The following is a 26,042-nucleotide window of genomic DNA, read 5'->3' as shown; positions in this document are numbered from 1 at the left end:
TCCGGCTTCTCGACACCGGGCGCCATCTTTGTTTTTTTTCTATCTCTCTCGCCGCTACGTCACCGACGATTCTTGGCGAAAATTCACTCTCAATATTGCCATTATTATCAATGAAAATCCTCATATTTGTCGCTCATTCCTATGAAGAATTTGCATATCAATCTCATATTTTTTTCTCAAGTTTGGCTCTTGTTATTTTTTCCTAATTTCAATTTTTCTGCTTCTCAATATATCACGCGAATTTCACCAGTCAACACACGGTCAGCGTTTCCGAGCAGCGCGGCCACGTGTCAGTCGATCGCTGCGACCTCTCGCTCGTTCTACCGGTAATATAGAAATTGTAACCCCGTTTTTCTCACTATTTTGACCCTTTTTTGAAAATAAGCTTCACGGTTTCTCGAAAGGTTCAGTCTGCGTTGCAACTTTGCGAAAATTTACGCCACGTTGTCTAAACTTGAGCTAACAATGAGTGGCAAACAATCGGATAAATATTTCATTTTACGAAATGAATTCCTTCGTTTTTCCTCGAATCTTTTGAACTCATTTCAATTCTGGATCGTGATGCTACATTTTTTTTAACGCAAACCATTCGAATTCATAATTTTTTCACCAATGTTTCGAGTGGTTTGAAAATTTTGACCAGACATAATTTTCCATAGTGGCTGCTCAGCTGGTAAAACCGAGCTCTAGCTGCGAGGGTTTCAACTGCAAAACGATCGATTGTAACCACAAAAATTTGGAACGACGATTTCTTTGGAGCGCGAAATCGAAAATCTCTTGCTGGGATTTTTGTTTTCGAACCTTCAGCGAAAGAAAAATGAAGTCACATCGATTTATCAATCAACTGCTTTTCATGGTCCTTCGAGTACGTTTCGCGAGTCACGTGGCGCCTCCTCCATGACGAATTTCGAAATGCAGTGAGCCAGTGTCAAGATGGCGACGCTTATAGACAACTACGAACAACAATACGCCGTTTTGACAGCCGACATAACCGCCAAAATTGGCAGAATAGTTTCTCTGTTAGGAGGTAAGTCGAACTTTTTATTTGTTCCTTATTCCACGATTTTCAATCAACGATTTATCCGCAACTGTCAATGATGAATTTTAGTGTACTTTTCGCACTCGGAATCGTGACATTTGCGAATCGCCCGTTTCGTGCTGCCCTCTTACGACGAAAATTCTTATTCAATCGATATTTTTGACGTTTCACATATTTTTTTTACTTTTCAATTTGATTTTGATAGCCGAAAAACGGGAATTCGTTCAAGATGTTGACCGACAACTCGAGGAAGCTCAAGAGCTGGTGAGTTTTGCACCCGCACTCGTGAAAATAAAAATCCTGCAAAAGCTGATTAAAATGTCTTGAAATCATTTCTTTTTATATTCTGAATGTAACCAAATCTGAAAACATTAGATAAATAATGCGGGAAACGCAACCCGTGAACGATCCGTAAACATCGAGCATTTGAACGAAAACGTTCAAAACTTGAGAAAAAAACATTTTCTTTTATCGCTTGATCCCACAATTTTGGGAAAAAACTTTTATTTATTTTTTAGGCCTTTTTTCGATAAACAAAGTGTTGACCAGAGTGGGAAGAAAATAATGCAAAAAATGTGTCTAAAAATAGAAAATTTTTTAAAAATCTGAATTAACGAAATCGAAAAATGCTTTAGCTCGAACAAATGGAGTTGGAGGTACGCGGAACATCCGGTAACCAGCGTCGTCGTCTGGGTGGCCGTGTGGAGAGTCACAGAGCGGAGTTGAAGAGGTTAACGCGTGAGTTTCAAGCGGCGAAAAAGCCCAAGGACGACATAGTCGACATGAGCGGCGAGGAGTCGTGGGAAAACGGTGGAATTACGGAGGATCAGAAAAAACAATTGCTCGACACTTCGGAGAGGATCGAAAGAACGGGCAGAACACTTCAGAACGGATATCGAATGGTTCTCGAGAGCGAAGAGATCGGTTCGCAGGTTTTGAAGGATCTTCACGATCAGAGGGAAACCATACAGCGAGGAAGGTCGAGGGTGAGTAGCTCCGAATGTTTAAATCTGCGACTGTAATCAACGGGGACCAAGAGAAATGAATTTTTCAAATTCACAAGAATTACCAACGGTCGGTCAAATAGCACTCTCATGAAAAGTCGAAAGAGCCATTGGCAATTGCTTTTTTATGATCAAAATAAACTTTTGTGGATAATTAACTGGTGCAAATTTTTTCTTCCAGTTGCGAGAGACAGACGCCGAGCTCGGCCGGGGTTCGAGGCTTTTATCCGGAATGATTTTTCGCGCCCTCCAACAAAGGCTCATCCTCGCGGCAGTCGCGTTAATTTTAATGATCGTCGGTTGTTTCGTTCTATATTATAGTTTTAGATCCAAAGATTAGTTAAACATAAATAATTCTTTATGAAGAAAGAAAATTCGTGTGTTGCTACGCGCATACTCGTGGGCGTAAAAACGTATGAATTTACCTAGAAGAAAAAAAAGTTTAACAACCGTTCGTTATTGGAGGAGCGTGAAAAAATTGGCAAACCACGAAAACGCGTTTCATTATTCCAGCGATTCTTCGATGCTCCAACTTTTGGAGCTTCGTCAGCATTTCCGCTCGTTCGTCGTGCTCCAGACTGTTTTTTCTTCAAAACACAAATCGATAACAAAAATGAATGAACCAGGTCAAAAGATTTTTCAAAACTCAACGAATCGCTGGAATTATGAAATTTCCTAGTTTTATCGAACCGCTAAGCCCGAACGAGAGATTCCGCTCGGAATCATAGATGAATTGCGATGTAAACGAATATTGATCTCACGCCCACATTCCGCAACCTCGAGGCCAGTTTGTCGATTAATTATTTTTCCTTTTAGCTTTCTTGTCGTTTTTTTTTCGGGAGGTTGCAATTAGTCCAAATAAAGACCAGCCTAACAATAACTCGGTTTTATTTTATGTATAATATTCATACTTATATACATATATATAAATATCTTAATTTATATATATGAATATAAATGTTTGTAAATATGTGTTGTGTATCAATTACCTTATTTATTATATCGTAGCTTCATTCAGTGTTTCATTTTTTGCTCTGCGCGACTATTGTGTACGAGTGAAAATGATATATAATTATTAATTCATTCATTAATCAATCAACCAATCATTATAACATAATATCAACAACAATAATAATAATAATAATAAGAATAAGAATAATAAAATTATCGTTATAAGGAGAGAGATTAAGGACAGCGTATCTCGTGTTCGTGTAAACGGCGCTTAAGTCGTTCGTTACATAATTCGTGAATAATAATATCGTTTAACAAATTTATCGAGGAATATTTACTAATTCGATTTATTTCGGCGCTCTCGTTCATCGTCGTTTCAGATGTTTCATTCGATAATTCGAAAGATTCTTTCTCGATGAATTTCCGTCAGTCGAGATGCTGGTACAGATCTTCGATCTGCGGTTTGAAATACGCTTTCAGCTGTGGCCGTTTCGTCTTCAACGTTGGCGTCAACAAACCGTTTTGTACGGAGAACGGATCGGGATGCAGATAAATGTCTTTAACCTGAATATTTGAAAAGAATGGTTTTTCAGTAGGTTTTTAAATGTTTTTTTTGTTTTGAAATTGTTTCGAGTTAGGTTTTTGTAAGTTTGAATGATTTTGATACTATTCTTTTTTTTTTGGATTAATCCCCGAGAAAAGCGTCTCGGTTTAATTGGGTATTTGATCGTATTGCTGAGATATTTATGAAATTTAACTTCTTTTTAGGGAATTTTGAATAGAAAATTGTACAACAGAGGAAAAAACGTTGAATTACCTGCTCGAAAGACTTGAGACCAGCTTCCTTGCCCCAGGAAAGCATGTCGTCGTGGATGAGCCTCTTGACTTCTGGATTCGCGCACAATACGCTCAAAGTACCAGGAATTTTGTTCTCGAGCGCCCAACATTTGACGACGTCGACGTCCGGCACGACGATCGCGACGACGCACGATTTGAGGGATTCACCGTGCACGAATACTTGGTGTACGTATTGACTTCTTATGTAAATATTTTCAATTTTTTCCGGAACTATGTACTCGCCTTGGGAGAGCTTGAAGATATGTTTCTTTCGATCGATTATTTTGAGGCAACCGTTCTGCAAAGGAGTCGAAAATAAAATGATTTTCTTGGCAGTGCTCCAACGAAAAGGGGGACTTTTTGATTTTCGTACCGGAAGCCACATCCCGATGTCGCCGGTGTGATGCCATCCCAGCTCGTCAACGACTTCGGCAGTTTTTTCCGGATTTTTGAAATATCCGACAAAGACGTTAGTCCCTTTGACGCAAACCTCGCCTTGATTGCCCCGCGCAAAGTACTCCATTTCCGGTACGTCGACCAATTTGACACAGCAACAAGCGACCGGTGGTCCCACGTGCTCCGGAACGTGGTCGCCCTGGCGGAGCAACGAGAAACTAGAGCGAAGCTCGGAGAGATTTTTTCATTTTTTGTACGATGGAAAAGAAAATTTTTGCGACTCGAGAGAATTTTCGTTGGCTCGACGAAAGGCTCTTGCTGCGAGTGACTATGAAGAATTGATTTTTGGACGATTTTACCTGAACGGTGAGAGTGATGGGTGCGCAGCACTCGGTTTGTCCATAACCTTCGACGATGAGGCAGCCCAAAGCGCATCTGGCGAAGGTGAGAACGTTGCCAGCCAAAGGTGCGGATCCGACGACCATCAATCTCAGTCTTCCGCCCATGGATTCTTGAATTTTTTTGAACACGATTTTGTCCCATATGCTGTTCGTTCGGACGATGCTTTTTTTTATCTCGGCCTCTTTTGATCTCATGCCCATGTTGAAGAGCATCCTCTTGAGGAAGGAGCTTTGAAGTTCTGCGTGGACCTGCAACGGTTCAGTAAATAAACAGAGTGAGGGCCAATTTTCATAGTTACAAAAATTTAATGAAACAAATCGATAAACATTTCTGCGTCGTGATGATGACGATGATGATATAAACACTTGAATCAATAGGAGCATCGAAGTAAACGAGGCTGCTACCACGTGACGAGAGGCTCAACGGGAAGCTCGAGAATCTCTCGTGGCTGTTTAGATTTATATTTAGAGTACTTTCCGAGTGGATCTCGCGTTATAATTCTCTATGGCTCAGCTGGCGTCCTCGGTTGATGGCATTGAGCGACTAAAAGTATCTCTAACACACCGCACTCGAGCCGTGCGTTACTGTTTGCTTCTGTTTTCTCCCGCCACCCACTCGCTGCCCGCGAAAAACAATTTTGTCCGAATATTCGTTGCTAATGAGAATTGAATTTTATGATTCCAATGCTCTTGCCCCTCCTCTCGAATTTTTGGCAACGCGGTTGTCCATCGGATCGTGGAACTTTGCTTACTTTGTAGAACAACTCGTCCTCGGTTCGTGGCGCTGTGATCGCGTTCAGGCGCCACCGCGTGGCGTTCAATTGTACCAGAAGCGCTTGAATTGAAATTACTAACTTTTTGCTCCGATTTCAGGTAGTTTTCGGATCTTCTGTTGGCTTCACGACCAAAAAAATGTCGCAGGAGTTCGGAATTGAGGGGTGAGTTGCGAGCGTTTCCTGGGTCCGAAGGACCCGGACAACGCGGTTCGGTCAAAATACTCAAGATAATTGACATTTCTGACGAATTAAACGCAGACGATACTCAAAAATGAGTGTGCATAGCAATTAAGGCAGTAATAATTTCTTCTGCTCGTTTCAGAATGACCCGACGCTAGAAAATTCGAGACGAACAGCCACAAAATTCGATTTCCACGTGAAAAAACGGGAATGTACTCACTTTGTCATAGATGCGATTGAGAAGCCTCGGGACAGCTGGCATAACGGTTGGCTTCAGGGCTTTCATGTCGTCCGCAAGAGTTTTTATGTCACCGCTATAAAATCCGACCGATCCGCCGACCATGTATATGCCGTTCTCGCAGCATCTCTCGAGCATGTGCGCCAGTGGTAAAAAGCTTATCATAACGTCACGTGCGGTGAGCTTGTGATCCCCCAGCTGGAGTATGACTGCGGAAACAGCAGCCATCACGTTCTGATGGGTGAGCATCACGCCCTTTGGATTCCCCGTCGTTCCAGAGGTATAACAAACTGTGCATAGATCCGATGGCCTCGGTGGCACTTCCGGATGATTCCTCTGGGATCCGAGACGTTCGACGTCCTCGAACCTCAATAATTCTACGCCTCGGTTCTTCGCACGTTGGTTAGTTGCAGGCCTCGTCTCTTTTACGACGATCAACTTTCTCAGGCATCTGAATAAATCGTAAATTTTCAGGTCAACGGCGTTAAATGGAGAAAGCCAGTGACGCAGCTGAATGAAAAACGAACACGATCGATCAACTTTTCGTTTACTGAAAACTGCCTCACATTTCTGACGTTGACACGAACGAAAAGAGCCTTCCGAGGGATTTTCCTTACCTCGGTGCCTTGTCGAGCAAAAGATTACACTTTTTGTCATCTTCGCATATAACGAGGCTGATTTCAGCCTGGTTTATGATGTAGGCACATGCGTCTGGTCCAAGGGTGTCGTAGAGTGGCACGACGACCAGCGAATAACAGTAGCAAGCTTGCTCCGTTAGTATCCATTCCGGACAATTTTGACTGTATAAACCGACGAGGGTTTGTGGTCCAGGACTGAGGCCGCAAGATATCAGACCTGATCCGAGATTCTTCGCCCTCAATAAGGCCTCGTTGTAGTGGAGCCACTGGTAGGGCTTGGTGGGCCCGTCTCTCCAGCCAAGGCATTGTCCATTATCTATTTTTCCCCCACAAAACAAAAGCGAAGTGGTGAATCATGGAGAGTCTCGTAAAGAACCTGGGACGATCTTTGCCCCGAGGAATTGTGCAAGATTTAAGGATTTTTTTCAAAATCGTCCAACGAAACGATTCAGGACGAAAAAATCGGGCACACGAATCAAGGCATTTTTCGTTTCGTTCAATGCGGAGAGGAAAAAAAGTAAAAAAAAAAGAGTGTAACGGTCGTTCCGAAAGGTCGAGAAAAATACAGAGAAAGCTCCGAAGAATCGAGGCTAATTGCCTATTTTTTTTTCCAAGCAACAGACCGAACGATGAACAACGAAAAACAGCAATAAATAAAGTTGCGGGATCTCCTTGCCAAGAAATAATTCACGATTTACCGTATTTTTAATGAAGCATCAGACAAAAAATATAAGAAAACGTAAGAATTCGAATTTCATGACTTCCGCGATGGAAAAAGTGCAGCGAAGAATACGCGATTTAGCGAGCTTCGCGTTCGTATAGTCCGAGAGAACAACGAACTGCCAATTTTTCTCTGTGATACTCTGAAACCTTCCTCGTGTATGAAGTCACGAGGGAATTGTATAGAATGGGTCGAGTAATATTAGCCAGCAGCAGAGAGAATGAGGGAGAAGCGTAGCGTCGTTGGCCTCGTGCAAGAGCACGCGTCAAACTTTCGAGGCTCGTATACACCTACGAGGATTAAATCTCGTGACAACCGCGCCACTCGTGACGTCTCGTGTATGTACATTTATTTATTTTTTTCCCCGTTCCGATGCGCCTCCCCTCGGTGGCTTAGATAATTCACGAGAATTTACTCTAGTGGAGTGAGTAAAAATTTGGAACCCGGAAAAAGGCTTACAACGAGAAATAACGCTATTCAAATTCCTCCGAGCGTACGTCGCGAGAGAATCTCTTTCAATGACAAATTTCGTTCGCACCTGTCCACTAATAAATCGTTCTTATGTCAACCGCGCCTCATATTTCCTCGCCAGAATGATAAAACACAATTTTTTAAATCATAATGAAACGGAACGATAATCGTGACAATAATGACAACAACGATTATCATAATAATTGTTACAAAAATAATAATAACAATGAGAATAATGATGTCGATAATAATAATTCGCGGACGGCAGTTGGCGAATTTTCCGACTCCCCTGAGGAACTTAATGACAGAGCCAAGTGTGAACTTTTGATGGCCACACGCAAAATCGAGCATAAGATCGTCTCAGCTCGTTCCCCGTTTCGTCGCCAATTTGGTTATCCGACGTTGGTGTCGTGACAAAACGATGATAAATTTCATTGACGGTTAAAACACTTGTAGTTGGAGGTGTCCGGATAAAGTGAGGGTGCAAAAAATTTGACGATTGGACGATCCAAAGTATTGTTCCATTGAGGAAATATACGTTGCATCGTTAATTTGTCTCAAGTGTCAATCGGTGACAGCTGGAAAGTTATTCTATTTCGTGCTATTTGAGTGCTGGATATAAATAACGCGAGACGTTGACGAAAAATATATTTTCGAGTGCAGAAACGATCGGAAAAGTATTTTGGAAACAAGCTTCAAAAAAATGTTAACAATGACATTGAGAAGCGTTTGAGAATTCGCCGAAATGAGTGCGTGCCTTGAAAAAAAGTGTGCCGCTCCGACGACTCGTTCGAAGCGTATTTTATCCTACGAAATAAAACGATACATGAAAATATTAATTCACGTGGTGTTGGAACTCACTAGACTCTTTGGCACCTCTGCGAAAAGCGTCGTAGAGTGTCCTCACGTCCTCGTGTAAATAACTAATGAATCTTCCCTCTTTGCTGTCCTTGTAGAATTTCGAGACTCTGATGAGCTCCGCACCCTGTAAAATCGTAGTTATCGATGAATGAAACACACTCGGCGAATTCGTTCATATTTCAATGAAAGATTTTCACTCGATGACACCGCGCCGGTTGTTCGTGCTCGGGAAACCCTGAAATTCGGGGTCCGGAAAAATTTCATTTCCCGCGCGAAGAGTAAAAAAATAAACAAAAAGTTAAAAAGAAAATTGTTTTTTTTTCTCCTTAATCCGCCAATTTATAATTAACGAGCTGTCAAAATCGTTTCCGGCGATAACGTTCGTTGCCAGATATTTCGTAACGCACTCGAAGCGTCAAGGGACTTCTCCTCGTTGGAAAACGAAGAAAAAAAAAGAATAAAAGAAAACAGCGCGTTACATACGGAGACGCACCCCCACGTAAGCCGCGGTCGAGCGTAGAGGGAAAGAGACCTCGGTGCCGGCTGGCCAGCACTTTTATTTTTGGCTGCCACTACTTGGTCATTCTCTTACTCCTTCTCTCTCGTTTACTCTCTTTCGCTACTCCATTTTTATACCATCCTATATTCATCTTCTCTATATCTATTTTCACGTGACGAGACTGATGTACGCGCATCGGGCGAGATCGCGAAACAATAAATCGTTAGCGTTACACTTCGATGAGGAAAAATCATTTCATTATTGGTTCGTTCAACCATCCGAATTTCCGTGCGTAATTAAGACTTTCCGATAGTTTCATTCAATCGAATTCCCCATAAGAATAAGAGCGAATTTTATACGGAGGAGAAGGTCGAAGAGTAAAAATCTGCACCTTTATGCTTTCAGACTGATCGCTGAGATCGATTGGCGGACGAATGGTCTCGTGGAAGACGCAGCCCGGCATCTCGGTACTCGGACTGGCCTTGTCGCACCAGCTTGCGGTATATTTTCGCGCGAAAATTCGAAATTCTCCGAGTGGAAAAACAAAGTGGAGAAGACGATGGATTTATCGAAGGCTGAAGGTCGCGCACGAGATTCGATGGGACGAAATAAAGACGGGACGCTCCAACCGGGCCCAGAAAATTTGGGCTGTCTGCCCTCGTGGACACCACCACTGCACCAACCGTTTATTCAAGTACTATTTGAAGCCCTAATCGCACTCGGTATTTCACTGAAAAATAATTGATCCGCTCTCGCCCCCTTCGTTCCTCCCCAACGTTTTCTCTTCAATTCAATCGCATTAGGATGCTCCGTGCGTAAAAAATTGGTTCCTCGTCCCCGTGCGATAACCGAACGTGCACTGAACTAAAATGCTTTTCTAGCAGCCGCGGCTTTGAGGGATTTTTGGCAAGCTCGACGAGCACCTCTCGTGGTGGTGGTCGTCGCATCGTCGTTCTTCTCGATGCCTGATCAACGTCGCGACGTTTTATTCCGTCACGAGAAAAGTTAATGCCTGATGCCCGCGCGCGGTGTGTGTTTCGCGTGTCGGAACTCGCATGCGAAAAATACCGATCCGCGTTTTTTTCATACAGGGGAGACCGGGCCGGAGCGGAGTACCTGCACACGGCGAGCACCGCATTTCCTTGATTTTCATAAACTTCATTTTCTCTGCCTCACTCGCTACTCGGCGATCAACCGCCTTGACATTTTCCTTCCTCGCGCTCCATCCGTGATCATTGATCGAAAAAAAGGTTTTAAAGATAAGCTTGCCCGTGCTGAGGAGACTCCGAAATTACGTGCAGCGAGAACGAAGCTAATCTGAAGCCAGCAGCGAGGCTCGAGCTTCTTCAGAGCTCGTCAACGTCGATGGAGCCCCCTAAAGCACTCGGAGTCTGCCATCAATTCTATTTCGACGGATCTTAAATCCGTCGTTACTCGATCAAAAGTGAACTATGAAAAATGATGCTCGATTTTCAAGGTAGCCCACCGCGCCGTGGTCCCCCCTGTAGACGAATTCGCTTTCCACGTCCAGGTATAAAATCGTAAAATTTTTTCTCCTCCCAGCTCGTTCGGTTGCGCTTTAAAATTTGTAGGGTCAATGTTTAAATAGTTCCATCGACATATTTACGATACGAAGACACAAAAATCTCGATTTAAACGTCCTTCGATCGGCCGAATCGGTTCTGAAATGAAATCATTGTTTAACAATGTAGTTTATCGCTTTTGTTTATATATTTTGGCACAGAGAGAACAACAGAAAGTGAAAATTCGTTTCAACTGTTTCAGGATCTGAAGTCATAACGGATGAACGAACGATGAAATTTGTATCGCTACTCATGCAGAGAAGAAGTACATCAAATTTTTGGTTATACTCGTACCAGGCCAGAAGTTCGTGAACACGTTGGAACTGAGTTATTGGACATGGAAATAATTCGGCATTAATTTGCGCTGCGGATGAAGGAGGAGCTGTCGGAAGAATTCGAAGGAAGTTGCTTCAGCATCGGCTCAATAAATGGCTAATTTTATCACGAAGGAATATTCTTGGAAAATTTCTTATCGGAGTGGAGAGTTATGGAGCTGGGTATGAAAACAAAAACAAGAATACATCAAAAGGGGGAAAACAAACAAATAGAGGAATAAAAAAAAACGGCGTGATGCACTCGCCCACCTCGATTTTCATTCGGTCTCGCGAATGATTCTCGATAATTTAAATATAGTCCCAATTGCTTCGAACCGCAAGCTCGAGCGGCGATTTGTTCTCCGTGGCAATTTGACGATGCATACAATTTAGCTGCTTCTTCTTCTTCTTCTTCTTCTTCTTCTCTCTTCGTGTCTTGTTGTTCCTGTCGAAGTTGTTGCCTTGCTGTCTGTTGGATTATCGCCAATTTTGAAAGATCCACGGAAAAAGGCGAGGAGAGTCTCTCTCGCGGGAGCAAACCGAAATTTGAAAGAACGTTCCCTCCCCCGCACACGAAACGTCGAAAAAGGCGTTGGAGGCCTTTTGTTTTTGAGAGAAATCCTCGCGTCGACGACTCGAGGATGTGGACGAAAATTTTCATCGAAATTGAATTTTTTCTTTAATAAATAACCCGAGCTCGATAAAAGTTTCTATAAATTTGTGGATAAATTGATTTTCACGAAAAACGCCTCAGCGATACCGCGGATCGGTGTAACGTGTTGCGTTATAAAACCTTGTAAAACATTCACTGGAGACGTCAAGGGGTGTCGAACAAAAAAACAGAAATTTTACATTTACAGGGGTGCATAAAACATTCAAAATATAAATGTCACTATGATGAATTACCATGGAATTCTATAAGAGACTTTCCGACAAAATGAGCATGCGCGATCGAATCGCGATCGGCGCTCGTACCGCGCATGCGCGATTTAGATGGCGCCTCAAAAAGATCGCCATCACGAGGGGGTGCTACACTCTCGCTCACCGGAAGTAACCTCGATTGACAGTCAAGTGGCATCAGCGGAATTTCCGGGGTTGGCTTCGTCGCGAAGTAAGCCGCTACCCCGGTCAGTACCAATGCGCCAGCGGCTCCCCCCAAATACGGCCATCCAAGATAGTCCTCGAGATGAGCCTGCAACACTTTTTGTTCACCCCAATTTTTGTTAATCATCCAATTCTAAATGGTCGTCGATCGATCGCTAATTTAGTTACAGTTTCAATTTTTCTCATTTATCCAAAATATCAACAAATTCAACGAACAAAATTCCCAGGAATTATCACGTGTGAAAAAAGATTTTGGGTTGAAGTTCCCTCGTGTGACAACGATTCGAGAAAATCGTTAGTGGCATCCACCGTGATGAAAATCCAGTGAAAATGATGGATTTTTTATTTTTATTTCAATTTCATTCATTTTCTTCAGTAAAAATATGCCCGAGAGTTCGTCAGTCGTAATCAAAGGCACGTTGATCAAGCGCATATATTTTGATTTCTTACTTTTTGGATTATGTTAGCGTGGGCGTCTGGCGATAAGGTGTAACGTTAAGGGCAGACATTGCAAGCGAAGCTAAGCTCATTATACGTCTGTACTGCGTAGGGAGAGTAAGTAACGGACAAGCAGATAACTCGCTTTGCAAATCAAATCCATAACACCCCTCGCAAGCGGTCGCGGGGAAGGGGTGGCAACGAAAATCCTCTCTCGAAGCAATACCGATAAACGGACGTGGAAAAAACACCGCTCAAATATTGATCGTGTGTTTCTTTATTTCCACGATTCTTTATCGAGTTGAAAAATGTTTCTATTTATACTGGAAAATAAAAGCTTTTTACGATTGCACGCGCACTTTCTTATCGATTTGTTTTATCGAAATACAGGTCGAAAGTTGCACAGTGCTTCAGAGATCAAAAGTCCAATGTGATTGAAGAAAATTCCCACCGGCTGCATCGAGGCTTCGATACTCGTGAAAACGACCCGTACTTTGCAGATATGAAGAAAAATAACAAAAGATAAAAACTCCAGTGGGAAATAATTTTAACTCGCTTCCAGCACGGCGTCGCAATCGTTGAAAAAACACGTTCTTTCACAGCAATCCACTTTTTTCTACATTTCGCTTTATCGCTTTCTATTAACACACATTTTTAATGGTTTCTCTCCAACAATAGTAAACTCTGGGTTTTACAGTAACATCGATTACTCGAATCTACGTGCTTTCGCGTCGAGTCAAGACCCCTTGACATTCGTTGTATCGTATTCCATGGGGAGTGAATTCTCCCTCGCGAGCAGCCTTTGGCGTGTAGCGAGAAGAAATCGATTTTGAGCTAAACCAGTTACAAATCGGCTATATTTTATCACGTTGTCTTAGGGGATCGTGAGAGCGAGCCGAGAATCGTTGGGAGGATGAGTGAGTCAAAGATTTTCGTGAGAGTGAGAAATATTTGTATTTTTAGACGAAGCTTTGGGCATAACAATAGCGGAGTTTGTACTCACTGTTCGTAGGTGCGAAGTCAAGACACTTGTATATAAAATGCACTGATTGTAGAACCCCCGGAGCGATTGTCCCTTGCGAGAAGGTCAGTTATCCAACGAGAGTATCGAGGAGATGAAAATATTTTTCGATGATTTATGACGATTGAACTCGCAGCGTTTGCGAATAAATTGAATCGTATTGACGAACGAAATAGTCGATGAGTGTCGGACGGATATTTGCATAAAAATGACGACGATGTTGTTTGCAGAGGCGATTTATACAAAGAGGCGATTAAGCGTTGTTGAACAGTCGAGGGTGGATTTGAATGTCTGGGCAATATTGGAATGTTGTGTTGTTTGGCTGGTTGAAGCCGGTAAGAAAATCACACTCAGGGCCACCGCATGTCAAATACGTCGTTCCGTCCTCGTTGATATCCCCGGACAATGCGGATTCTTACTGGCGTATATTACGCTGCTGCTGCTGCTGTTGCTGCTGCTGCTGCTGGCTCCCCCCGTGACGTCACTGCGGCTGAATCGATGCTGCATGTTTTTGGCCCGCGCGCTCGCTACCCGCTTTATCGTCACCGTTTTCTACCCTCAAAAGCTCGTATACACACCAAACTCCGACATTCTTCCCCTCCACCCTCGTTCCTATTGGCTTCGCTAGCCAAGCTGTCTCACAGTCGAGATCGACTGTGAAGTGGCGACACCTCGCTGATAACCGTATCCTCGCGAAACTGCTCCGAAAATCAATTGTCGTTGTATTAATATTGTTCCTTTACCGACTAGATTGTCAAGCCCCGGGGCAGGGATCTGCAGAGGGTGGCGACCGTCGGCAAATCGAGGCTTCTTTCTTCTCTTCTACGGGAAGTGATATTTCCTGCTGGAATGGCAAACTCTCAACGGATTCCCCCGGTTGATGCTCTCGTCGAGACGCAGGGCCGAGCAGCATTACTCATAAAAGATGCTGATGCCACGGGCAGGTCTTTGGCTCGTGCTGGAGTTCCTCTCAAGAGGAATACCTTTGAAGATAAGCTCTTTTGAGGGAGCTGAGTGGTCTCTGGTTCAATCCGCGCCGGCTATTTGGGGCTGCGATTGCCTTTTCGTATCCATCCGTACGGAGCAGTCTTCTGTCGGCTCCAGAAACGAGTATATTCGAATTTGTTACAAGCCACGAGAAAAACGCGCGATGGTGCCGCCTCCTCAATACTGGTACGTTTTGTTAATCGGCTCCGTGGGCATTTGTTGTCTTTGCTGGCGAACTTCGATAACTTTGACGAGCCCAAACGTCGTGGCGAAGGCTTCCATAGAGGTTGATCTCTCGCTGCCTTCGCCGTCGATCATAAGCCACCGCCTGTTCAATGGCACGTCGAAGAGGCAGGCGGCCCGTGGGAATCATCATTCGAAAAAACGGCATCACGGTCCGGTCTCGAGGTTCATGATTCATTTGTACAATCGTCGACCGAACGCGGACATCGTGCGAGCCCTGAAGCCTCTTCACGTCTCAACGGCGAGCATCGCCTCCCGCGACGCCGGTGGCATGATCCTCGAGTTCCAGATTCCACCGGTTCGCTCCCAAGAGGACCTACAGAGTGCCGAATTGTTTGGGGCTCTGGGAACGATCGTTCGGGTACGCGCGATGGACCAGCGGATCTTTACGGACGTCAGACGATCGCGGAGAGATGACAATTGGCGAGCTTTTGATGTGACTTCTGTGGTCAACGAGAGAGCCGGCGACCTCGTCAAACTTCTGGTCAATGGCCGCATGGATTTGATGAGGAGTCGTGAAACCAGTCCGATTCTGGTGCTGAGCTACGCCAAACCGAAAGTACGACACAGCCGAGCGGTCCAGGAAGACGATCACGAGGATGGCGCCGCCGCCGCCGCCGCTCCCTGGATCGAAGAGGGTGGCAGGCGAGTCCGACGTCGGAATTTGTGCCGCAGACGACCGCTCTACGTTGATTTCGCCTCGATCGCTTACGACGAGTGGGTCGTTGCTCCACCCGGCTACGAGGCCTACCAGTGCGTCGGCAAGTGCTTTTATCCATTCGGTGATCATCTCAGTCCCACTAAACACGCTATTGTACAGACACTCGTACACGGAGCGCTCCAAGGCACCGACGCAGTCAACGGGAAACAAGTCGGCCGGGCCTGCTGCGTACCGACTAGACTCGCACCCACCAGCCTCCTCTACATCGATGCTAGTGGAACTCTTACTTATCAGTATGGTTACGAGGACATGGTCGTTGCCGAGTGCGGTTGTAGATGATTCCGGCGATCCATCGAAAACCCGTAATTTGGAGCTCGTTATTCGGGCTCCCCTCAAAAAACACGTTTTTTCAAGTAACTTTTTTCCAAACACAATAAATAACGCCCCAGCGAAGGTTTTCTCGGGTTTCAATCGATTTACATTCGATAATAGTAAACGATAAATCGTTCATTATTACCCTACGAAATTTCACTCTTCGCCTGTGTACTCGAAAGTAATTAAGTGTCGATTGTCAACTCAAACTTTCATTCGGACTTTCAGAACAAGTTTGATGATACTTTTAACTAGCTCATCCACGAAATGATTTTCATAAAACAACGCTCATCTTCCCAAATAACGAATGAACGCTTCTCACGAAGTTTATGAAAAAGTACACAATAACAATGAAGTATATAACGAAGGTCTGGGAAAAAATTCGAGACGATTTTCTTACTGGTGATAAAGATACATTTGCTTATTTCGGCATTTTTCTTCTCAACTTGGGCCATTCTTGTTATAGTCTTCTGTACTTTTATTAATACTTTTTTCTTAATCCATTTCCTTTTGTGCTCTTTAATGCGATTTTCACATAAAAAACTATAGTATTTTAGCCAGGGACGAATGAAATTTCGGGTTCAGTCAGTGATGGATTCAATTGGTGGCTTGTAATTTAATTCGCCAAAAAATAAGTTGAAAAAATGTATTTACAATTTTGAATTAATAACTCTGACATTAATTTAGAGTGATAATATCTTTAATTACGAAGTAAAAATCGACCCATTTTAGGCACCCATAAAATACGATTCTGTAGGCATGATCTACCTTAATTAAGTTTTTGGAATTATGAGTTTTCTCAAGCGAAACCCAATGAAAAACCGACTAAATTGCTTAGAAAAAAAACAATTCTGCAAAAAGGGTTTTTCGAGTATTCAAACATGGTAATCCTCCTTGTGAAAGCCTTTTGCACTTACATTCTCAGTCATTAGATTCTTGCTTTATCGTCGAGGGCCTCTAATTTATGCAACAAATTTTTCATTGTTAGGTTCGTATGTGAAAAACTTTTTGAAACTTTGGCCCCTCGAGTCTCGATGAAAGACTTGAAACGAAATGAGTTTGCCTCCCGATAGAATCGTCACAATATTTTATTATTACCAACATTACAAAAGAAAATTTATAGACAAGAATAAAAAGGCGTATCTACAGAGCAGGTTCGTCATATTCTCGTGTCAACGATACACGCTAAAGTGATGTTTAATCGATCAGGTGGAAATTGGCAACGTTGCTAATAACTCCGTGATGTGCGTATATGGTACGAAAAATACAACGAGAAATACGACTATTCGTATGACTTTAATTCGTTTGTTTTGTTTTTTCTTTACGAATTAGATTAAGAATTGTAAATGAGCACGATGCGTGTTAACGAGTTCGATTGGGTTCGCCGAGACTCGGCAAACGAGTAAGATCACTCGGTCGTTTTAGTTTACATTAAAAAAGGTATTTATACATAATAAATATATTGACAAGTCTTTGTGCATTAATTGCGGCCTTTTTCCTTATCGAGTTCGGACAGACCATTGTAGAAGTTTTAATGGCAAATCAGATGGTCGTGAAATATCGTCATTCGTTGTTCAATCGGACGATTAGATTGTCTCAGAATGTTCAATCGAGAAAAGCCAGAAACAAAACACTTTCGACGAACTCTCAACGTTTTCCTCCGCAGTTGATTCCGTTGGATTCTAACTATGAACTTTCGAGCACATTTCGTTGTTCTTTCGATTGAGGAGGTACGATTTGGCTGGGGAGAGTAAAACGGAACGTTTAGTTTTCCTCAATCGATGCCTGCTCCCGGGTATCCTTTCAATTTTGTAAACGTTGTGTCGCACGTTGGTTTCCGGTTGTCCCAACCTCATGCACAGCGAGATGGGCCCCGAAAAATCAAGATCCGTCGTTAACTCGAGTTTGGGCTCAATCGTCAGAGCGAATTCGGCTGAACTTTGTACGAATTCGGTACGAACTCGAGATTCTCCGCGGACAGCAATACCCGCGGCCATTTCTACGGAGGATTGAGCCGATCTGGACCAAAGACTGAGCTGCACGTGGCCACCGAGGTTGAAGCTCAGGGCGCCTTCGACTTCGAGCTCGGCGAGGTAGCCGCTCGCCAGGGGCACGTATTCGCTGTGCCGGTGGAGGTTCGCGAGGGCTTGATACGCCGGCGTCTTCTCCGAGGCGGTGCCGGACCAAACGTGGCCCATCAATTCGCCCTGGCCCGAGAAGAAGACGAACGGCCGGACCCCGACGCCGAGGAGCGAGATTTCCATTCCCGCTGTGGCAGCTTCGTCCTCCTCGGGGTTCTCCGATTGGTCTTCTTCGGGGCTTGACGATGAGACGAAACTGCCGAGGCCTCCGGCGAACAAACCTAAAGAAAAGAGCGCTTCCTCGTGCTCCGGAGTCTTCATCACGACGTCAACGACCCCTCGTTTCAACAAACCCGAATTAACCTCCTGGATCGTTACCAAACTGCCGTTGCTGCTCGTCGAGTTTAGAAACGATCTCGTAAACGCCGTGCTCAGACCCCGGTGAGCCAAAACGTTCCAGTTCCGGTCTTTCTTCACCCCGGCGACAGCAGCCTCCTCCAAATTCTTGCGGAAGCTCGAATCTTCCAGCGCCAGTTGTTCGACCCGTTGACTGACGTACCGGCGCACTTCGAACATCGGATCCCGACTGCCAAGATATTCCAAGATCCCTCGCAACTCCCTTACCGTCGGTTGGTTTTCGAGGATTATATCGACAGCGAGCGTACGCGCACTGCTGTCCCGCCGCGGTCCACCGTACTGGTAAAAAGTCCTCGCAGCCGCACTCCGTATTTCATCGGTCAAGTGTTTCCTACTTATCACCGATAAAGCCCGCCACGCGGCCACGCTCGTCGAGCGCGTCCTCCCCATCGCGTAATCCAACAATATTGGTATCGAGGCTTTCGTACCGAGGTTTCTCAGCGCCCGCAAAAACTTCAAACGACACTCCTCACCGCTGCAGCTTTCCAGACCTAACTCCAAACTCGAACGTACTTTTTCCACGACGCTGGCCACACCGTTTTTCCGCGCCATCGCCGCTGCCGTTAACGCCAACGTCTCCGATACTTTCTCGTTTTGCATCGTTTCCTCGGAGCGCTTCATCACGTCCTTTATTATCTCCGGATTCGGCAACGGCGACATCGACAGTCCCCACAGATACCTCTCCGTTTCGTCCCCGGTCTCGTCTTGCCGAAGCACCTTCATCGCTGCCTGATGAGCAACCGGCGTTGACGCCGAACCCAAAACATCCAAAAATTGGGTCTTTATCCCACTGTTCTTCGGACTCTTCAATAATTTTGTCAGCTCCTCAACCGACGCCTCGCGAACTGCTGGTATCAGCTTCAGAAACGCCGAGGCCGACTTCGCCGTTCCCAATGCCGCCTCGTCCAGAGCTTCCCGATTCTCCTCGATCAACTCTTTCAGCTGAAAAAATATCAAAACGCCACAACTCAAAACCATTTTTTTCTCGCGTTTTACCTTACTGTCTTTTCTCAGCGAAACAGGGAACCCGAGTTCTAGCAGTCGGTAAAAAAGACCCTCGCTCGCTCGATCGAACTCGTCGAAACAATCGAAAGCTCAAGAATTATGGGCCCGAACAGAATTTCTCATTAATTATTCAACATCGATCGACACAAATTTCGTTCCTCGATACCGGCTAAAAAAAAATATTTCTGATACAAAAGAGCTCAATAATCGGGTGATCGGTCGACCCAAATATTGAAAAAAAATCATTCAATTAGGCGTTCCAACAAGTCGTTTCTCGGACAAAAAGTATGCGCAAGCAGAAAAAAAATGCAATTCCAAAAAATCGTTCGGCTCCATTGACTCGGCTGAGGATCCACGAGAATTTTTCGGGATTGAATTTGGCTGAGTGAAAAAAAATGTTTTCCCTCGGTCTATATTCGTCTGCGGTTTGACTCGAGAATAAGAATTGAATAATTACCGTTCGGCATCCAGAGTCGGGGCACGCGACCGGTTCGATTTGTAAGTCCATCGAGACTTCTTTGTAGCCCGGTTGAAGGTGAGCAATGGCTTGTTGGGCTGTTTGTGCTTGGAGGTTTTTGAGGTCGGTGTTGGAGGACGATATTTCGGTGAGAGTTCTTCGCGAGGTAACGGTAGTGCCGATTGCCTTGTTGGCTTTGAGGGTGGCTTCGTGTTGTTCGTACTCGTCGACACGAGCGGGTACGAGGCGAGGATTCAGCAGGTACGTCGTGCGTCTGGTGCTGACGAGATCGACGGCCAGAATGGGGTTCGGATGTTCGTCTTTAGCCTTCAGTCCGGTATCGTCGCAATGATCTTTCCATTTTTCCAATACGTTCGATCCGGCGGAGACGTAGGTCACGTTGCACCAACCGGAAGTGTCGTATTCGCGATATTTGCCGTCGAGGGTGCGATACTGAAAGAGCGCGAGGAGACCGCGCTTCAGGTTTTTCGACGAGACGCTCTCGTCCGGATCCAAAAATATTTTCGTCACTTGCCCGTTTCTCCAGAGCCCGAATATTGGCTTCAACGAGAAATCGTCCAGCCGCGAATTGTGCTCGACGAAACCCTCCGGCTCCGGGGCGCGTCTCGATTTTATCCATAATTGTGGCTTCCCCGGCTGACGAAAAAAAATTACGAATTAATATCGAGCCGCTTACGAACCCCGCGGATAATCCTCAATGACTTTACAAAGTTCTGCATTCGAACAACTTTTCCTAAACAAATAATTCAATATTCGTCAAAATAAATCCCAAGTACCGTCCCGTCACGAAACGAATGGAAAAGGTTATCGAATTTCGTTTATCGTTAACCGACGACCCGGCCAATCGTGAAAGCAAACATAGTCGCAACTAAAGTTTGCCCTGCACAATCATTTCGGAGACGCCAAGAGCGATAAGCTGCCCATCAATAGTCTCGAGGAAAAACTCGCTCATGAAAAGAGTTTTATTAATATTCACTATAAAAAGTTTTACATTCTTGATGACGATTTAATTAAAGCTCGATTAAAACAGGATCTTTAACAAGGCAATAGGAAATTGTTTTTTCTTAGCCCCATGTTTACCTGGATTTGAAGTAGCGTAACAGCAGGATCTTTAGGATCGTGCCAGACGGCGGCTACGTTTAGATCGCTGGTCAATTGAAAACCCACGTCACCGCCAGCTCTTGGGTTTCCTGCTTCCCTGGACAGTATCGTGCTAACGAGTTGATACTTTAAGGCCTCTCCTACGTTCCATCCTCTTGTAGCACCGACCACGGCTGAAAGCACCAAGAGACCAAAGGCCCAACTAGAGTTTCTCATTATTTCGTTCGTCTCGAACGATCGACAACTCCTCGTGAAAACACTTTTCGACTCGGTTCTCGTTCCCCAACCTCGTCGCCCCGCGTCCCTCTTATTCGAAATTCGCTTATTTCCTTTGATTCTCAAATCCCTCGTTACTTTTATTTGACTTTATTGACGAGGATTAACACACTTGCGAGCGTCGAATAAAAACGCATCGGGGAAGAGTGAACGAGCCGGGAGTCACGGGTCGACTGCCAAACGTGAGCACACTCGCTCGGAGCCTCTTTGTCTCTCCCTCTCTCTCTCTCTCCCTCTCAAAAATACCGAAGAATAAAACTGGCCGCGTGGACTGTACTAATTCAAATGTGGATATAGATGTGCAAAGAAACGTATGGACGTCGAGTTATGCGTGCACGACTGCGGCTTTGTGTGTATGCTTGTGTCCAATCAAAGACCCCTATCGGTAAACTTGTCCGTGATATTGTGCGTCTGTTTTGTAAGTCGTGGCGACTCTTGACGCGACGCTACTGCCCGCACCGTTAATCGGTAGACCGCGCTTCGAGGCCCGAGTTACACGACGCTGTTGTTTGCTTTAGAGGATGTCAAACGTTTCTGCTCGTGGGGCGATGCGTTCGTTTTTTTATTTTATTTTTTTTAAATTCTTCCTCGTTTTCAATAATCCGTACAGTTTGGTTGATGGGGACGTGAAACTATTTCATTTCTCACAGCAAATCGTATTTAGATGATTGAACAATGGTTCGGAAATGATAAAATATCGCGAGAGGAGGCAAAGATCGTATCGTGTGCACGAATATTTTTTTTTCTAAAATGTACATAACCGTGAGGAAACGGAAGTTCCGTGTTCCCGAATGGGAACAGTGAGGTAATAACGCGAGTTCTGGGACGCAGATTGAAAATTGAAACGATTATTTCATTCTCTCGAGGTTTTTTCATTCTTCGAGCCGTTTGGCCGAGGACTCTTCCGTCGTGCCAGCTCGCGTGCTTCGTACATCGGGAAGTGAAAACATGATTTCGGTGCACTCTTCGCATTAGAAACTCGTTGTTTTTTCGAACCTTTTTTCAAACGCTCGAAATGACTGACGATTATTGCTCGCCAAGTGTTGATCGAGTTTTAGGAAAAACTGGAATAATTTGAGTGACATCTTATCTTCGAGAATTATCGCTCATTTTTCTCTCAATTTGCTGTTTAGTCGATGGACTTGTGTGTCGCTCGCGACGGGCGATACCGCGCGTTGAATTATGCGTTTGTCACGTGATTCCTGTATTTTGAAACTCGCATCGACTCGGTGCTCCGTCGATGCCCACAGTTTAGCGAGATGCAAATGACTTTTAGAATCATAATTGGCTTTGGATAATTACCTGGTGCCATCTGGCAACACGAGCCTGCAACAATAACAATAATCGATCTCAGCAATAAATAAATATAAACAGAGAAAACACTAAACAAACAATTGTCATTTTCAACAAGACTAAATCTCATGGGAGGTTCTCTCGATAGATGAAATATTCGTCTCTCACTCTCTCTCTCTCTCGTTTTCTCTCGCTTTGACCATTATTCAACGGTATATTTTTTGCGACATTACCACAGACGGCATTGCGGTTTTAATCTCGATTCCGCGTTGATCCTGGGGAGTCTTTAGAGTCGGTGAAATGAAACCGGTTGAGAAGGAAGACCGTGACAGGACGAATTGAAGATTTTTTTTTACTGTTGTTGGTCGACAACCAAGATGACATTCGATATCTGACGAGTGGATATTCGAGATAAAAAGCGAGATAAAAGCGGATGAGAGGGAAGAGACGTTTTCGCGTCGTTTAACAAAATAATTTGAAAGGGGGAAAGAATTTTTGTCATTTTTAAGAGAAGAGCGGTAGAAAAATCTCGACATCACCGCACTCCCGCCATTGGATTCGAAATCGGGACACGTGGCGCGACGTTATCGATCGAGGGATCGGTTCGAAGGCTCGGCTGGTAAGAATACCGAGTTTCGAGAAAGGGAAAAGAGTCCAAGGAGACAAAACGCTCGAATCAAACGAGCAGAGGGCGGGGGGGATAACGAAGAATGGCGCCAAGTTGAGGAGAATCGGAGAGCGAATGATTGCGGCACGGGAGAAAGGGAGAGAGAGGAGGAAAAAGCGTCGGCGGTGAACGGGCTCTCGCGTGTAGAGTTTCACAAGCACGGGGACAGCGCGAGAGAGTGACTAACGGTCGGTAACTCACCGAAGAGGGCGACGAGACAGAAGAGCGAGAAAGCCAGTCCGTGCGGTCTCGTTTGTCTCGGAGCGGCCATTCCACGTGCCCAAATAATTCCAGTCGACTTTTGACACACGAAAAAAAGAAATAATGAAAAGCCAATGAGTATCCTCTCGCTAATATTCTCTGGCGAAAATTCACAGTCGTTCGAGCTCACTTATCGAACTGACGAAGATGAGGATTTAACACGACGATGAAACTCCGCCGCGCTGCCTTTCCACCTCCTTCTTCCGAAAGCCTCCTGTACAATTTTCCTTCGCGCTTGTGCTTCGCGTACGATGCTTCTGCTAGTACGAATAAACACGGAATAATTAGAGAAAGAGAGAAAGACAGATAAAATACGAGTTGCGTGTGCGGAGGAATAAGAGATAGGAATACAAGGAGAAGGAGCGAGAGAGAAACGAGCTCGCCACAGCCTGTTATCGTTTGCCCCACGCCGGGCTGCTTCTCTTTCTCCGCTATTTCTAGTCTGCCCGTCCTCGCCGTCCTCACTGCGTCCTCACGCTTCATCCAACTCGGTGAATCCTCGCTCGGAGGGGAACCTTCTTCTTTTTCTCTTCTCCTCTCCATCTTTTCCTTCCTCTTTCTATCCATCTCTCTCGATGAAGGAATTAAAATAAAATCATCAATATATAACAAACAACTTGTGAGAAAAATAAAAAGTATTGCAGGATCGATTTATACTTTTAAGTCCGCTCTAAGAATATACATTATGAATGGAAGCCTGATTATCGCCGCTTCGCTCTTACTGCATAGCAATTTACATGTTTTACAATTATAATTCATGGTAAATAATGAAATATCATTTTAGTAGCCGAGGATGCTAAATATAAAGCGAATCAGTTCCTGTCTCTTTGGGTTTTTCTACCTTTCGTTGTAGTTTTACCTTTTACTTTCCTTCATATTTTTATCTGCGTATTCTCGTGATTTTTTCTTTGTTTACTATTTTTTGTTGTATTGTTTTATTGAAATATATTTTCTCCATTTTTCATTGCTCTCTGCTGGTCTCTGGTGCCAGAAAAAGGGGAGCCCATTGCGCATACTTGACTCGATCATCTTGCATTTTCCCAATAATTTGTGTAATTTTTCACCACTTTCAAAAGTAGACTCGTGTCTACGATTGAAAGGTCGTATTCGAGATCGAGAATCGAGCAATTTGGGCTTCCCAATCTCCGATTTTTATCAAAGACTGAGGGTTTCTCAGCACAATTTTTTAATCCACTTTTTAGTGGATGAATTTATGGATAAATTTTTAATTCACCCAATTTTTCCACTAAATTTTCAAACTTTATCCAAATGAATATCCAAAAATATCCAAAATTTATCCACTCAATAAACAAGTGGATGAAAAAAAAATAACGAATAGAAAAATTTCACTGATTATTTCGATTGGTTGGGCGAATGTGATCGCTCAATCTCTTCGGTATTTCTAATCGTTGCATCTTCGAATTCCTTCCACATCGAAAACTCCTAACAACGCCCAAGAATAATGATCCCCGAACTGAATAATTGATTGAAAAACACGAGAATTCGTGCGAGAAAATAAAGGAGAAGCGGGTGAGGACAAGAAGTGCAAAGTGGGGGAACGGACAAAAAGTTGGCGCAGATTGAAAAAAGGTTGAGAGGGGAATACCAGTTCCGGATCGTAACAAGTACTTTGCGAGCCTCTCACAAGCCCTCGCGCTCTCGTTACGTGAGCGCGAAGTCTTCCCCTCCCTCCGCCTGGCATCGCCAGCTCCTTGCTCGATAATTGCGATTTTTAACAAGCATTTCAACCCTTCGCGATGCACGTTTTCGTATCGACTTTCAAAAATCTCTTACGAAGAGTGCTTTTTTCGCAACTTTTGTCATTCAAACGATACTCAGTTGTGAACTGAAAATGAGTTTTCGGAGGGAAACTCGATGCCACGTGAAAAATGCCAAAATCGATCTCCCTCCCGCTCCGCGGTGAGTGAAACGTTGCGACGCATTTGCAAGTCGACCGCGATGAATCCGTGTTGTCTAACCGCGCAGATTCCAACGAACGTATTGACTCCGTAGACAAAAATAGTCAGTACTGAATCTCGAGGAATTACCACGATAGAACAGATCGAAAGGCACTCTTTTCTCGAACACGAAAAAGCCACGCGGCAATAAAAATCTCACCAGTTTTCAATCCTCTGCGATCTTACTGCCACTCGATTTGCCTCCGTTCATAGCCTGCTTTTGCGATCCACTGGTCCATTCTTCTCTTCAGTCCGAATATTATTGCACAGCGTCGACTTGCTCTCGGCACCGAGAGAAGACCAAAAATCGCGAGCGTTTCTTTGCTCGAACAACGACAAGATGCATGTGCGTCGCGCGAGGCGAGATCTCTACGTAATCGACCGTTGAATTTCAAAGTTCTCGTTTACAGCCTCGTTTCGTACTAGAGCGAGAGCTCCCGCTCGAAAAGCCGAGTCTCTCTTATCGTTGGAACAACCGACTGGGACCTTTGACCCTGTTTCTATGTACGCTCGTTTCGGGAGTGTATTGAGATCGCTGCCACGAGCTATTTCGTCACGAATGTTTTCCCCAGCAGTACGAATTTTTCCACTTTTTTGTCTCCCGTCATTAGCATGCTGTTTAGTAGGCTTCGAGGTCGTTTTTTACTTTTATTATCATCGCGATTCTTCCCTCATTTACGTTCGAGCGAGGCTCAACATTTCGCCATTCCGTACAGTTCTGCTCGTACACGAAATACTTCCAATTAGTTTTCATTTTATCACACTCTGCT

General features: G+C 44.4%; 4 protein-coding genes and 1 long non-coding RNA gene across 13 annotated transcripts; 3 read left to right on the top strand and 2 right to left on the bottom strand.

The window, feature by feature from the left end:
• Window positions 1-777: 777 nt before the first annotated feature.
• Window positions 778-3,313, top strand: LOC122414188 (Vesicle transport through interaction with t-SNAREs 1a). The gene is made up of 4 exons (XM_043425194.1): window positions 778-1,027; window positions 1,245-1,303; window positions 1,675-2,025; window positions 2,225-3,313. The coding sequence occupies exons 1-4, from the start codon at window positions 934-936 to the stop codon at window positions 2,381-2,383; spliced, it is 663 nt and encodes a 220-aa protein (XP_043281129.1). The 5' UTR covers window positions 778-933; the 3' UTR covers window positions 2,384-3,313.
• LOC122414185 (long-chain-fatty-acid--CoA ligase 1) lies at window positions 2,915-13,901 on the bottom strand. 5 transcript variants are annotated; one of them, XM_043425186.1, is made up of 9 exons: window positions 13,455-13,901; window positions 11,955-12,109; window positions 8,514-8,637; window positions 6,440-6,776; window positions 5,805-6,273; window positions 4,587-4,877; window positions 4,205-4,426; window positions 3,812-4,129; window positions 2,915-3,558 (listed from the first exon to the last, which is right to left on the bottom strand). In XM_043425186.1, coding segments are annotated over exons 1-9 (2,055 nt in total). In that variant the 5' UTR covers window positions 13,456-13,901; the 3' UTR covers window positions 2,915-3,420. The 5 variants fall into 5 exon arrangements, with proteins under 5 accessions (XP_043281121.1, XP_043281126.1, XP_043281124.1 ...); XM_043425191.1 differs by lacking the exons at window positions 11,955-12,109; window positions 13,455-13,901 and adding an exon at window positions 11,816-11,927; XM_043425189.1 differs by lacking the exons at window positions 11,955-12,109; window positions 13,455-13,901 and adding an exon at window positions 11,180-11,345.
• On the top strand, window positions 6,676-10,929 carry LOC122414189 (uncharacterized). Its single transcript, XR_006261714.1, has 3 exons — window positions 6,676-7,519; window positions 9,418-9,706; window positions 10,798-10,929. It is a non-coding gene; the product is annotated as an uncharacterized lncRNA (long non-coding RNA).
• A 460-nt stretch (window positions 13,902-14,361) lies between the features above and the next one.
• Window positions 14,362-17,199, top strand: LOC122414187 (protein decapentaplegic-like). The gene has a single exon (XM_043425193.1). The coding sequence runs from the start codon at window positions 14,398-14,400 to the stop codon at window positions 15,700-15,702; it is 1,305 nt and encodes a 434-aa protein (XP_043281128.1). The 5' UTR covers window positions 14,362-14,397; the 3' UTR covers window positions 15,703-17,199.
• Window positions 16,806-25,700, bottom strand: Mtp (microsomal triacylglycerol transfer protein). 5 transcript variants are annotated; one of them, XM_043425183.1, is made up of 7 exons: window positions 25,433-25,700; window positions 23,445-23,574; window positions 23,255-23,351; window positions 22,396-22,419; window positions 20,797-20,990; window positions 19,696-20,352; window positions 16,806-19,175 (listed from the first exon to the last, which is right to left on the bottom strand). In XM_043425183.1, exons 3-7 carry the CDS (start codon window positions 23,322-23,324, stop codon window positions 17,418-17,420), a joined length of 2,703 nt encoding a protein of 900 aa, XP_043281118.1. In that variant the 5' UTR covers window positions 23,325-23,351; window positions 23,445-23,574; window positions 25,433-25,700; the 3' UTR covers window positions 16,806-17,417. The 5 variants fall into 5 exon arrangements, with proteins under 5 accessions (XP_043281118.1, XP_043281116.1, XP_043281117.1 ...); XM_043425181.1 differs by having other exon boundaries at window positions 23,255-23,574; XM_043425182.1 differs by having other exon boundaries at window positions 23,255-23,571.
• Between the last annotated feature and the right edge of the window lie 342 nt (window positions 25,701-26,042).

Source organism: Venturia canescens, chromosome 7, assembly GCF_019457755.1.
Source record: "Venturia canescens isolate UGA chromosome 7, ASM1945775v1, whole genome shotgun sequence".
NCBI classification, from domain to species: Eukaryota; Metazoa; Arthropoda; class Insecta; order Hymenoptera; family Ichneumonidae; genus Venturia; species Venturia canescens.
This window is presented reverse-complemented; position numbering and strand designations above follow the sequence as displayed.

Excerpts from the sequence above, each read along its gene's own strand:
- LOC122414188 (XM_043425194.1), top strand. The coding sequence starts at position 934 with ATGGCGACGCTTATAGACAACTACGAACAACAATACGCCGTTTTGACA. Across the intron at positions 1,304-1,674 it reads TCGAGGAAGCTCAAGAGCTG|CTCGAACAAATGGAGTTGGA; the intron begins GTGAGTTTTGCA and ends AAAATGCTTTAG. Across the intron at positions 2,026-2,224 it reads TACAGCGAGGAAGGTCGAGG|TTGCGAGAGACAGACGCCGA; the intron begins GTGAGTAGCTCC and ends TTTTTCTTCCAG.
- LOC122414185 (XM_043425186.1), bottom strand. Across the intron at positions 4,427-4,586 it reads CCATCACTCTCACCGTTCAG|GGCGACCACGTTCCGGAGCA; the intron begins GTAAAATCGTCC and ends TTGCTCCGCCAG. Across the intron at positions 3,559-3,811 it reads GTCTCAAGTCTTTCGAGCAG|GTTAAAGACATTTATCTGCA; the intron begins GTAATTCAACGT and ends TCAAATATTCAG.
- LOC122414187 (XM_043425193.1), top strand. The coding sequence starts at position 14,398 with ATGCTGATGCCACGGGCAGGTCTTTGGCTCGTGCTGGAGTTCCTCTCA.
- Mtp (XM_043425181.1), bottom strand. The coding sequence starts at position 23,324 with ATGGCCGCTCCGAGACAAACGAGACCGCACGGACTGGCTTTCTCGCTC. Across the intron at positions 22,420-23,254 it reads CTGTCTCGTCGCCCTCTTCG|GCTCGTGTTGCCAGATGGCA; the intron begins GTGAGTTACCGA and ends TTATTGTTGCAG. Across the intron at positions 19,176-19,695 it reads CCGACTCTGGATGCCGAACG|CTGAAAGAGTTGATCGAGGA; the intron begins GTAATTATTCAA and ends ATATTTTTTCAG.